The following is a 13,745-nucleotide window of genomic DNA, read 5'->3' on the forward strand; positions in this document are numbered from 1 at the left end:
AAATGACAAATCCACTAGAGGGCACTGTCTACATTTCTGCGAATCTAAAATATGTTACTTAGAGAACGAATTGAAGCATGTTTTAAAAGATAAATCCACTAGAGGGCACTGTCTATATATTGCAAAGCTAAAATACATTACTTAGGGTAAGATTTGTAGTATGTTTCAAATGACAAATCCACTAGAGGTTTCTGTCTACATATTAGCGAATCTAAAATTTGTTACTTAGAGTACATTTTGTAGTACATTTTGTTCAAATGACAAATCCACTAGAGGGCGCTATCCACATTTCAGTGAAGAGTAAAATATGTTTCTCTGGGTACGATTTGTTGTACGTTTCAAATGACAAATCCACTAGAGGGCGCTGTTTACATTTCAGCCAATCTTAAATATGTTACTCAGGGTATGATTTGTTGTATGTTTCAAAAGACAAATCCACTAGAGGGCGCTGTTTACATATTTACGAATCCAAAATACATTATTTAGAGTACATTTTGTAGTACGTTTTGTTCAAACGACAAATACACTAGAGGGCGCTGTCTACATTTTTGCAAATCTAAAATACGCTTCTTAGGGTAGATTTGTTACAAGTTTCACATGACAAATCCACTAGAGGGCACTGTCTACATTTTTGCGAAGCTAAAATACGCTACTTAGAGTATGATTTGTTGCACGTTTCAAATGATAAATCCAAAAAAGGGCACAGACTACAATTTTGTGAAGCCTAAAATACAATTTTTCTAGATACATTTGTTGCACGTTTCAAATGACAAATCCACTAGAGGGCGCTGTTTACAATTCTGTGAAGAGTAAAATATGTTTCTCTGGTTACGTTTTGATGTACATTTCAAACAACAAATCCACTAGAGGGCGCTGTTTACATTTCAGCCAATCTTAAATATGTTACTCAGGGTATGATTTGTTGTACGTTTCAAAAGACAAATCCACAAGAGGGCGCTGTTTACATATTTACGAATCCAAAATACATTATTTAGAGTACATTTTGTTCAAATGACAAATCCACTAGAGGGCACTGTCTACATTTTTGCAAATCTGAAATACGCTACTTAGGGTACACTTGTTACAAATTTCATGTGACAAATCCACTAGAGGGCACTGTCTACATTTTTGCAAATCTAAAATACGCTACTTAGGGTACACTTGTTACAAATTTCATGTGACAAATCCACTAGAGAACACTGTCTACATTTTTGCGAAGCTAAAATACGTTACTTAGAGTATGATTTGTTGCACGTTTCAAATGATAAATCCAAAAAAGGGCACAGACTACAATTTTGTGAAGCCTAAAATACAATTTTTCTAGATACATTTGTTGCACGTTTCAAATGACAAATCCACTAGAGGGCACTGTCTACATTTCTGCGAATCTAAAATATATTACTTAGAGAACGAATTGAAGCATGTTTTAAATGATCAATCCACTAGAGGGCACAGTCTAAATTTTTGTGAAATATGTTACATAGGGTTCATTTTGTAGTACACTTTGTTCAAATGACAAATCCACAAGAGGGCACTGTCTATATACTGCACTCCCCCCACTCACTATCATGAACAGCACTGTGGCTGCAGTAGAGTCATTCAGGTTCCTGGGCACCACCATCTCTCAGGATCTGAAGTGGGACACTCACATAGACTCTATTGTGAAGAAAGCCCAGCAGAGACTGTACTTCCTTCCTCAGCTGAGGAAGTTCAACCTGCCACAGGAGCTGCTCGTACAGTTCTACTCAGCTGTTATCATATTCATCCACTCCACTTTAATCACCTTCTGGTTCAGCTCAGCTGCCAAAACCGACCTCCGTAGACTACAGCGAATAGTCCGGACTGCTGAACGAATCACACTTCCTACACTTCAAGAACTGTACTCTTCCAGAGTGAGTAAAAGGGCTCGCAAAATCACTCTGGACACCTCGCACCCAGCACACTACCTGTTCGAACTGTTACCGTCTGGTCGGCGCTACAGAGCACAAAAACAGCCAGACACAGGAAAAATTCCTTTCCTCAGGCGATCTACCTTATGAACAGTTAAATATTCCCCTACTGTGCATTAAAGTGCAATACTTTCTCCATTCGCATTTGTACACAGCACCTTATAACCTGTATATTTAATACAAATCTGTACACACAATTCAACATCCAGATTTCTTGAATAACTACATCTGTTTATTCTTTTTCTCTCATATTTATTTTGTGTTGTCACTTGTCACTTCATGTACACTGGAAGCTTCTGCAGCCAAAACAAATTCCTTGTGTGTGTGAAGCACATTTGATAATAACACTGATTCTGATTTAGTTTTTTAAGGTAAAAGTATCTCCAGCAGAAAAGGTGCCTCCACATCAAAATCTACTGGTTAAATCACGATTCAGTAAACATCTGAGAAACAAATCTCTTATAAACCAACATCCAAGCATGCTGAACAGTGCAGTGGCTAACTCTATATCTAAAGAACAGAAAGATCTCCAAAGATGCCTTTTAAAATTGTAAAGAAATCTCTCTTTGAAACTACGAAAGACAGCAGAAGTCAATTATTTCATTTAATTCTTAGCCTGATATGTTTACTGATGCTTAAGACTTTAAATATTACTCAAAATAAAATATATTGTGTTCAATAGGGGGAAAAAGTTGTTGCTGTTCACCCACAACATAATTTTTAATCACAATACAGTGAAACTGTAATGTTTCTTTGCAAGGTTATCCTATACCAGCCCATGCCTACACTCCTATCAATTAGACAAATTAATTGGCAATAAAGCTCTTTTAGATTCTGAAAGCGAACATGCACCTCTTTTGTGCAGCCATCCCTCTTTCACGATCACCACATCAGTCGTCATGCTGGCTGTCTGTCCAGATCTGCACACGAGTCTTCACACGGGTCACCTGGAGATCAAAAGACATTTCACATATTAGATCAAAACCAATAAACAAACGCTCAAGCAACACTGAGACAGGAGTGTGTGATGTACAGTCTCTCAACCAGCACATTACTCTCACCCGGCTCCTGAACTGCGCGACCGGTTGCCCTCAAGAACAGCTTTTTCCCAAAAGCCATTACCATCCTCAACTCACACCTGCACTGAATGGACTGGCTTAGAAAATTTCATTGGACTTAATGCAAAGCACATCTAACTGCATACATCTTGTGTATATACCTCGTTCAACCTCAGAACTGTTTACTCCACCTCACCCGACCCCCCTCTCATCCCTTATTTTGCACCACTGTTTATTGTCTACAGGTATTTCTACTGTAACTTGTTTAGTGTGATTTGTACTGTAATAATATATTTACATGTTTGTACTGAGTAGTGAGATGCACTTAATCTCATGTACAATTTACACTCACCGGCCACTTTATTAGGTACACCTGCTCGTTAACGCAAATTTCTAATCAGTCAATCACATGGCAGCAGCTCGATGTATTTAAGCATGTAGACATGGTCAAGACGATCTGCTGCAGTTCAAACCGAGCATCAGAATGAGGAAGAAAGGGGATTTAAGTGACTTTGAATGTGGTGTGGTTGTTGGTGACAGACAGGCTGCTCTGAGTATTTTAGAAACTGCTGATCTACTGGGATTTTCACGCACAACCATCTCTAGGGTTTACAGAGAATGGTCTGAAACAGAGGAAATATCCAGTGAGCGGCAGTTCTGTGGGCGCAAATGCCTTGTTGATGCCAGAGGTCAGAGGAGAATGGCCAGACTGGTTCCAGCTGATAGAAAGGCAACAGCAACTCAAATAAGCACTCGTTACAACCGAGGTCTGCAGAAGAGCATCTCTGAACACACAACACGTCCAACCTTGAGGCAGATGGACTACAGCAGCAGACATTCTAATCTATTTACATTTAGTCATTTAGCAGATGATGCTATCTAAAGTGACTTACTATTGAGGAGGCATTCAGCGATTCAACAAGAAGAGGCATACAAACAAGTGCTGATTATACAGAGGATCTATTAGAGCTCAGAGAATTAAATGCTAGAGTTAGGAGGGGGGAGTGTTTTTAACTTACGAATATTGTTCTAATTGACTCCCCTTTGGTTATGTTGGTGCTGTATTTGCCTCATTGACTTCCATTATAATCAAATTTTTTGATTGCAAAGCCATGACAGCATATAATCACGCACTCTTAATTGTTTCAGGAAAATGTGCTGCAGTTTATTACAAGGTTTCTGTAGTGTTATATACAACAGCAAGCCAGACAATATAGCAATGCAAACTATTACAAATGACACTTTCACAACTTTTCAACATTAAACTTTGTCGTAAAAAAGATTGAGACCCCATAATGCAATTCAAAAGCAGAAATAAATGGGAGAAAAATGTAAAAAAATGCAAACATGAATCACAAAATATGGAAAAACTGCTAATTTAATTACTCTGAACATTTATATTCCAATAAAGTAATACTAAATTATTTGTTATTAAGCCTATTTGCAGCTTAGATCAATGTGATAAAACCTCGATTAAAGCTTTAACAATTAAATCCCAACAAGAAGATTTGATTCACCATAAACATGATAAATGACGCTAAATATGTAATGTAAAAACAGATGAACAGTTTCCGTACTTAATGCTTATGAATCACATTATGAGATGTTGATCGACTTCTGATGTTGAAAATTCAACTCTACAGTTTAACAAAGTGACTTTTAGTGACATTTATTAGTAGTTTAATAGATTATATAACACATAAGAAATAATCTACAGAGAAATAAGTGTGTAGAATAGCAGAAAATGTGCTGCGGTTCATTACAAGGTTTTTGACAACCCAGACAATATAGCACTGCAAACTATTACAAATGACAATAAAAGTCACTTTCACAACTTTTCAAGGTTAAATGTTGTCGTAAGAAAGATTAAGACCCCATAATGCAATTCAAAAGCACAAATAAATGGGAGAAAAATCAATAATAAAAACATGAATCACAAAATATGGACAGAACTGCTAATTTAATTACTCTGAACATACAAATAAAGTAAAACAATATTATTTATTATACGTATTTGCAGCTTAAATCAATGTGATATAACCACAATTAAAGCTTTAACGATTAAATCCCAACAAGAGAATTTGATTCAAGCACCATAACCATGATAAATGACGCTGATTAAATAGAGAAACACTGTAAAAACTGATGAACAGTTTCTCTATTCGACTGTTTCCTATTTATTAACGCTTATGAATCACATTATGAGATGTTGATCGACTTCTGATGTTGAAAATTCAACTCTACAGTTTAATAAAGTGACTTTTAGTGACATTTATTAGTAGTTTAATAGATTATATAACACATAAGAAATAATCTACAGAGAAATAAGTGTGTAGAATAGCAGAAAATGTGCTGCAGTTCATTACAAAGTTTCTGTAGTGTAATATACAACAGCAAGCCAGACAATATAGCACTGCAAACTAATACAAATGACAATAAAAGTCTCTTTTCACAACTTTTCAAGGTTAAATGTTGTCGTAAGAAAGATTAAGACCCAATAATGCAAGTCAAAAGCACAAATAAATGGGAGAAAAATCAATAATAAAAACATGAATCACAAAATATGGACAGAACTGCTAATTTAATTACTCTGAACATACAAATAAAGTAAAACAATATTATTTATTATACGTATTTGCAGCTTAAATCAATGTGATATAACCACAATTAAAGCTTTAACGATTAAATCCCAACAAGAGAATTTGATTCAAGCACCATAACCATGATAAATGACGCTGATTAAATAGAGAAACACTGTAAAAACTGATGAACAGTTTCTCTATTCGACTGTTTCCTATTTATTAACGCTTATGAATCACATTATGAGATGTTGATCGACTTCTGATGTTGAAAATTCAACTCTACAGTTTAATAAAGTGACTTTTAGTGACATTTATTAGTAGTTTAATAGATTATATAACACATAAGAAATAATCTACAGAGAAATAAGTGTGTAGAATAGCAGAAAATGTGCTGCAGTTCATTACAAAGTTTCTGTAGTGTAATATACAACAGCAAGCCAGACAATATAGCACTGCAAACTAATACAAATGACAATAAAAGTCTCTTTTCACAACTTTTCAAGGTTAAATGTTGTCGTAAGAAAGATTAAGACCCAATAATGCAAGTCAAAAGCAGAAATAAATGGGAGAAAAATCGATAATAAAAATATGAATCACAAAATATGGACAGAACTGCTAATTTAATTACTCTGAACATACAAATAAAGTAAAACAATATTATTTATTATACGTGTTTGCAGCTTAAATCAATGTGATAAAACCACGATTAAAGCTTCAACGATTAAATCCCAACAAGAGAATTGATTCACCATAAACATGATAAATGACGCTGATTAAATAGAGAAACACTGTAAAATCTGATGAACAGTTTCTCTATTCGACTGTTTTCTATTTATTAACGCTTCTGAATCACATTATGAGATGTTGATCGACTTCTGATGTTGAAAATTCAACTCTACAGTTTAATAAAGTGACTTTTATTGACATTTATTAGTAGCTTAATAGATTATATAACACATCAGAAATAATCTACAGAGAAATAAGTCTGTAGAATAGCAGAAAATATGCTGCAGTTCATTACAAGGTTTCTGTAGCGTAATATACAACAGCAGCCCAGACAATATAGCACTGCAAACTATTACAAATGACAATAAAAGTCACTTTCACAACTTTTCAAGGTTAAATGTAGTCGTAAGAAAGATTAAGACCCCATAATGCAATTCAAAAGCACAAACGAAGAGGAGAAAAATCGATAATAAAAACATGAATCACAAAATATGGACAAAACTGCTAATTTAATTACTCTGAACATACAAATAAAGTAAAACAATATTATTTATCATACGTATTTGCAGCTTAAATCAATGTAATAAAACCACAATTAAAGCTTTAACAATTAAATCCCAACAAGAGAATTTGATTCACCATAAACATGATAAATGACGCTGATTAAATCGAGAAACACTGTAAAAACTGATGAACAGTTTCTGTATTCGACTGTTTTCTATTTATTAACGCTTCTGAATCACATTATGAGATGTTGATCGACTTCTGATGTTGAAAATTCAACTCTACAGTTTAACAAAGTGACTTTTAGTGACATTTATTAGTAGTTTAATAGATTATATAACACATAAGAAATAATCTACAGAGAAATAAGTGTGTAGAATAGCAGAAAATAAGCTGCAGTTCATTACAAGGTTTCTGTAGCGTAATATACAACAGCAGCCCAGACAATATAGCACTGCAAACTATTACAAATGACAATAAAAGTCACTTTTCACAACTTTTCAAGGTTAAATGTTGTCGTAAGAAAGATTAAGACCCCATAATGCAATTCAAAAGCACAAATAAATGGGAGAAAAATCAATAATAAAAACATGAATCACAAAATATGGACAAAACTGCTAATTTAATTACTCTGAACATACAAATAAAGTAAAACAATATTATTTATTATAAGTACACTGAAAAAAGTGTTGCATGCAAAACTGTTGCAAACAATTTATTTATGTTGAATTTAAACAAACAAATAAATTTAATAATGTTCAACTTAATTTGTTTGTTTAAATTCAGCCCAAATAAATTGTTTACAACCACTTAACGTAATAAATTGAGTAAATCCAAGGAATCATCTTTGAATAATTTTTTTCAGTGTATTTGCAGCTTAAATCAATGTAATACAACCACAATTAAAGCTTCAACGATTAAATCCCAACAAGAGAATTGATTCAAGCACCATAAACATGATAAATGACGCTGATTAAATAGAGAAACACTGTAAAATCTGATGAACAGTTTCTCTATTCGACTGTTTTCTATTTATTAATGCTTATGAATCACATAATGAGATGTTGATCGACTTCTGATGTTGAAAATTCAACTCTACAGTTTAATAAAGTGACTTTTAGTGACATTTATTAGTCGCTTAATAGATTATATAACACATAAGAAATAATCTACAGAGAAATAAGTGTGTAGAATAGCAGAAATTGTGCTGCGGTTCATTATAAGGTTTCTGTAGCGTAATATACAACAGCAGCCCAGACAATATAGCACTGCAAACTATTACAAATGACAATAAAAGTCACTTTCACAACTTTTCAAGGTTAAATGTTGTAGGAAGACAGATCAAGATCCCATAACGCAAGTCAAAATCATAAATAAACGATCACTAATTACAAAAACTGCTCATTTCCATACATTTGTGCAGTAATAATACTCAAAGAAATGACGTTCAGACCTTTTTAAAAGCTCCTCCACACACTTCCAGCATGTTCTGAGTCAATCAGAGATCCAGTTATTACAATGCACCATCAACAACAACAACAAATGTGTGCAGAGTTTGACTGATAATGTGTCAGTATCACACACACACACACACACACTGCAGAAGCCACTTCCTGTGCTTGAGGAAGAAGACAACTTTAGACTGGCATCATCATAAACATGTTGACCAGTGTCTGCCTGCTGCCATCCTTTATTAATCATAAACAAAGTTCAGAGCGAGCCTCGAGGACCCAAAGAGCCAAAGCTAATGAGTCAGCTGTGAATGTATAGATATATGGACAGATAGACAGACAGTCATCTCTTATAGTCAACGCAGTGTGTGCAGCTCGTGGGAAGCCCCTCATGCTTTCATATCGAAAATTATTCGGTCAAACAGGAATTTCAGTTTCAGTGTCTGAGATGTGCATCAAAGAAAATGTGTGTGAGATACAACAACAACAAGAAGAGAAGATTGATTATGATTAGAGGTGAAGAAGTGTATTTACAGCGAGCGCAGAGGTGTGTGTGTTACGTCTGTAAGATCTTCTTTATTTGGTGTTTTTTGTGTTAGAAATATGACAGGAGTTTACAACTGAGTTGTGTATTGTCTAAAGGTTATTTTTACTCACACACACACACACACACATGCATGCACACACAAACACAAACACGCAAACATACACGCATGCATGCACACACATTCACATAAACACACACACACACATATACACACACACACTCACTCAAACTCACACTCTTACACACACAAACACATATATTTAAGCGCACGCATACACAAACACACTCTCTCAAACACACACACACATGCTTACAAACATACACGCATACATGCACACACATTCACATAAACACACACACATATACAGACACATACACACACCCACGCACACACATATTTATATTTCTATATATTTAATACACACATACAAACACACTCTCACACACATTCATAAACACACATACACAAACACACTCTCTCACACACATATAACCCCCCCCCACACACACACACACACACATTCACAAACACACAAACATACACGCATGCATGCACACACATTCACACACACACACACACACACACACACACACACACACACACACACACACACACTCAAACTCACACTCTTACACACACAAACACATATATTTAAGCACACACATACACAAACACACTCTCTCAAACACATACACACACCCACACACATGCTTACAAACATACACGCATGCATGCACACACATTCACATAAACACACACACATATACAGACACATACACACACCCACGCGCACACGCACACGCACACACACACACATATATATATTTAAACACACACATACAAACACACTCTCACACACATTCATAAACACACATGCACAAACACACTCTCACACACATATAACCACACACACACACACACACACACACACACACACACACACACAAACACATTCTCTTACACACATACATAACCACACACACACACACACACACACACACACACCCACAAATATATACAGTATACACACACACACTCTCTGTCACACACATACACACAAACACTCACTTACACACATACATAATCACACACACATATTGTATATACACACACACACTCACACATGCACGCTCTCACTCTCACACACATGCATAACCACACACACACACACACACACACACACACTTACACACATACATAACCACACCCATACAACACACACACACACACACATATACAAACACATACTCAAACACACTCAGACATACTCAAAACCACTCACAATCAAACACACACACTAAAACACTCACTCACTCAAACACACTCACACACACACTCTCTCTCTCTGTTCTCTGGAAAAGCAGATGCATGGCACGCAGCCAAACCCGGCCGTCTGAATGAACCCAATACCCTGCTCAGAGTCACATGACCTGCAGGTCCTGGGGCGGCGAGGCCCTTCTCTCTCACTCTCTCACACACACACACACACACACACACACACACACACACACACACACACACACACACACACACACACACACACAGTCCCACCCAGACTAAAGTCATTCATGAATCCAGGCGCTTCTGTGAGTCTATTCAATGCAAATGAGCGGCGTGTGGTCAGACAGTTATACGAGGGGGATATGTGTGTGTGTGTGTGTGTGTGTGTGTGTGTGTGTGTGTGTGTTTATATAAACCTATTTGAAATTAATTTGTTCATTACCTATTTTTATTAAAGTTCTAAGCAACCACACACTCTTTAACAGGTATATTTTTCGAGAAAATAGAGTGTATACACAGTCAGAATTATTCGCCCTCCTGTGAATCAGGCTGGACTACTGTAATGCTCTGTTTGCTGGCTGCCCAGCATCCTCTATTAACAAACTTCAATTAGTACAAAATGCAGCTGCCAGAGTTCTTACCAGGTCTAGAAAATTTGATCACATCACCCCAATTTTATCCTCCTTACACTGGCTGCCTGTTAAGTTTCATATTGAATTTAAAATATTGCTTCTTACCTATAAAGCTTTAAATAATCTAGCTCCTGTTTATCTAACCAATCTTCTGTCTCGCTACAATCCAACTCGCTCTTTAAGATCTCAAAACTCAGGGCTTCTGGTAGTACCTAGAATAGCAAAGTCGAGTAAAGGAGGTCGAGCCTTCTCATTTATAGCTCCTAAACTCTGGAATAGCCTTCCTGATAATGTCCGAGGCTCAGACACACTCTCCCAATTCAAAACTAGATTAAAGACCTATCTGTTCAGTAAAGCATACACTTAGTGCACCACTTGGGGGGCTTCCACACAGGTTATGCATCTTGTTGATATACACTGTGAACATCAGCTACGCTAATTATTTTCTTTATTCTCCATTTCCACCTGGGGATACTCTTCCCGAGGCCCTCAGACTATGCAGAGTCACTGATTCAATCCAAGACCAACGATGAGATGATCCCAAGGTTTCCATATCCTGGACCAGGCCGAATCCTGAACAACTACTGCGATGGTCATGGAGGAGTGGAGAACATGAGACTGATTCCTGTGACGCTCCAGAGACAGACGAGTCTTCGCTGAGGTCCAGCTTCCAGCCTCCGCCACTGAGACTGCAGCTCTGCACAAGACGTTTGGCCAGCGGAGAAATTAAAATGGTCGTGCCCAACTGAGCCTGGTTTCTCTCAAGGTTTTTTTTCTTCACTTTCGCCATTAGTGAAGTTTTTTTTCCCTCTCCGCTGTCGCCACTGGCTTGCATGGTTCGGGATCTGTAGAGCTGCGCATCGTTGGTTTTGCTCTTCAGTATTTGGACTCTCAGTAGTGATTATTAAACCACACTGAACTGAGCTAAACTGAACTGAACTTAAACACTACAAACTGAACTACACTGTTCCTGTTTACTGTGACCTTTTATGTGAAGCTGCTTTGACACAATCTACATTGTATAAGCGCTATACAAATAAAGGTCAATTGAAAAATTGAATTGAATTATTTCTTCTTCAAATATTTCCCAAATGCGTCACGGTGGCGCAGTGGGTAGCACGATCGCCTCACAGCAGGAAGGTCGCTGGTTCGAGCCTCAGCTGGGTCAGTTGGCATTTCTGTGTGGAGTTTGCCTGTTCTCCCTGTTGGTGTGGGTTTCCTCCGGGTGCTCCGGTTTCCCCCAGTCCAAACACATTCGCTATAGGGGAATTGATGAACTAAATTGTCTGTAGTGTATAAGTGTGAATGACAGTGTGTGTGTGTTTCCCAGTGATGGGTTGCAGCTGGAAGGGCTTCCACTGAGTAAATAAATGATAGATAAGCTGGCGATTCATTCCGCTGTGGCCTTATTTGTTTTATTTCAGCTAGAATAAAAGCAGTTTTTAGTTGTTTTAAAGCCATTTTAAGGTCAATATTATTAGCCCCCTTAAGCAATATTAGTTTTGGATTGTCTCCAGAACAAACCACTGTTATACAATGACTTGCCTAATTACCCTAACTTTACCCTAATTACCCCAATTAAGCCTTTAAATGTCACTTTAAGCTGTATAGAAGTGTCTTGAAGAATATCTAGTCTAATATTATTTACTATCATCATGACAAAGAGAAAATAAATCAGTTATTAGAGATGAGTTATTAAACTATTATGATTAGAAATGTGAAGAAAGCTTTCTGTTCGGGTAAAAATACACAGGAGGGCTAATAATTCAGACTGTATATACACTACCTGACTAAACTCTTGTCGTCTATCCAAGTTTTAGGAACAACAAATAATAAGTTGACTTCTAGTTGGTCATTTGGTATCAGAAGTGTCTTATATGAAAGGTAAAGGCCTCTAGATGACGCTTATTTGACACAATAAAATCTGATCATGTCTTGATTGTGAATGATTTCATTAGGACAGTAAGGTCTGACTCTGCTTAGACTAAAGTCTGCTCACTGAACCTTCAATAATGTCCAGTATAGAATATGTGCTCATGCTGCAGTGGAAACAGAATGAATATTGTGTCTGACTCCATCATGAGCTTGGAGGACTGCATCCATACATCTCTGCAATGACTCAAATCACTGATTAATAAAGTCATGTGGAATGACAAAGAAAGCCTTCTTGCAGGACTCCCAGAGTTCATCAAGAGTCTTTAGATTCATCTTCAACGCTTCCTCCTTCATCTTACCCCAGACATGCTCAATAATGTTCAAGTCTGCTAACTGGGCTGGCCAATTCTGTTGCACCTTGACCTTCTCTGCTTTCAGGAGCTTTGATATGGAGGCTGAAGTATGAGAAGGAGCGCTATCCTGCTGGAGAATTGTCCCTCTCCTGTGGTTTGTAATGTAATGGGCAGCACAAATGTCTTGATACCTCAGGCTGTTGATGTTGATCATCCACTCTGCAGATCTCTCACACGCCCCCATACTGAATGTGACCCCAAACCATGATTTCTCCTTCACCAAACTTGACTGATATCTGTGAGAATCTTGGTCCATGCTGGTTCCAGTAGGTCTTCTGCAGTATTAGTGATGTTTGGGATGCAGATCAACAGAGGATTCCTCAGAGAAATCCACCTTCTGACACTTTAAGATCAACTAGAAGTCGAGTTATTATGTGTTGCTCTTACAACTGAGATCCAACACAAGACTTTTGTCAGGTATAACAGGGCTTAAATGCATGCAATGTTTAAAAATCAGTCATCTAATGATGCTTAAACTCAGTTCCCAAAATCAGGCTATCAAGACTGAAAGCAGCAAGCAAGGACAGACAATACAGTCACAAGATGAGATTTTTGCGTCAGCGTCTGTCTTTCTGACTGATTTCAGTTCATCTGCGCTCTGAAGGCAGACTCTCTACACACACACACACACACACACACACACACACACACACACACACACACACAATACGCCTGACTGTCTCAGCCACTCTCTGCATTCTTCACATTCTGCATGGTCCTGGTGGC

At 37.1% G+C, this 13,745-nt stretch overlaps 1 protein-coding gene across 1 annotated transcript in view; it reads right to left on the bottom strand.

The window, feature by feature from the left end:
• The window catches only part of akt1 (v-akt murine thymoma viral oncogene homolog 1), a 110,427-nt gene that overhangs the window by 92,902 nt on the left and 3,780 nt on the right, over positions 1 to 13,745 (bottom strand). Inside the window, 1 exon segment of the mRNA XM_056476604.1 lies at positions 2,802 to 2,896. Within this exon segment, the coding sequence (XP_056332579.1) occupies positions 2,802 to 2,850 (49 nt within the window). The 5' untranslated portion in view covers positions 2,851 to 2,896.

The sequence above is a fragment of the Danio aesculapii genome, chromosome 17, assembly GCF_903798145.1.
Source record: "Danio aesculapii chromosome 17, fDanAes4.1, whole genome shotgun sequence".
Lineage (NCBI taxonomy): Eukaryota > Metazoa > Chordata > Actinopteri > Cypriniformes > Danionidae > Danio > Danio aesculapii.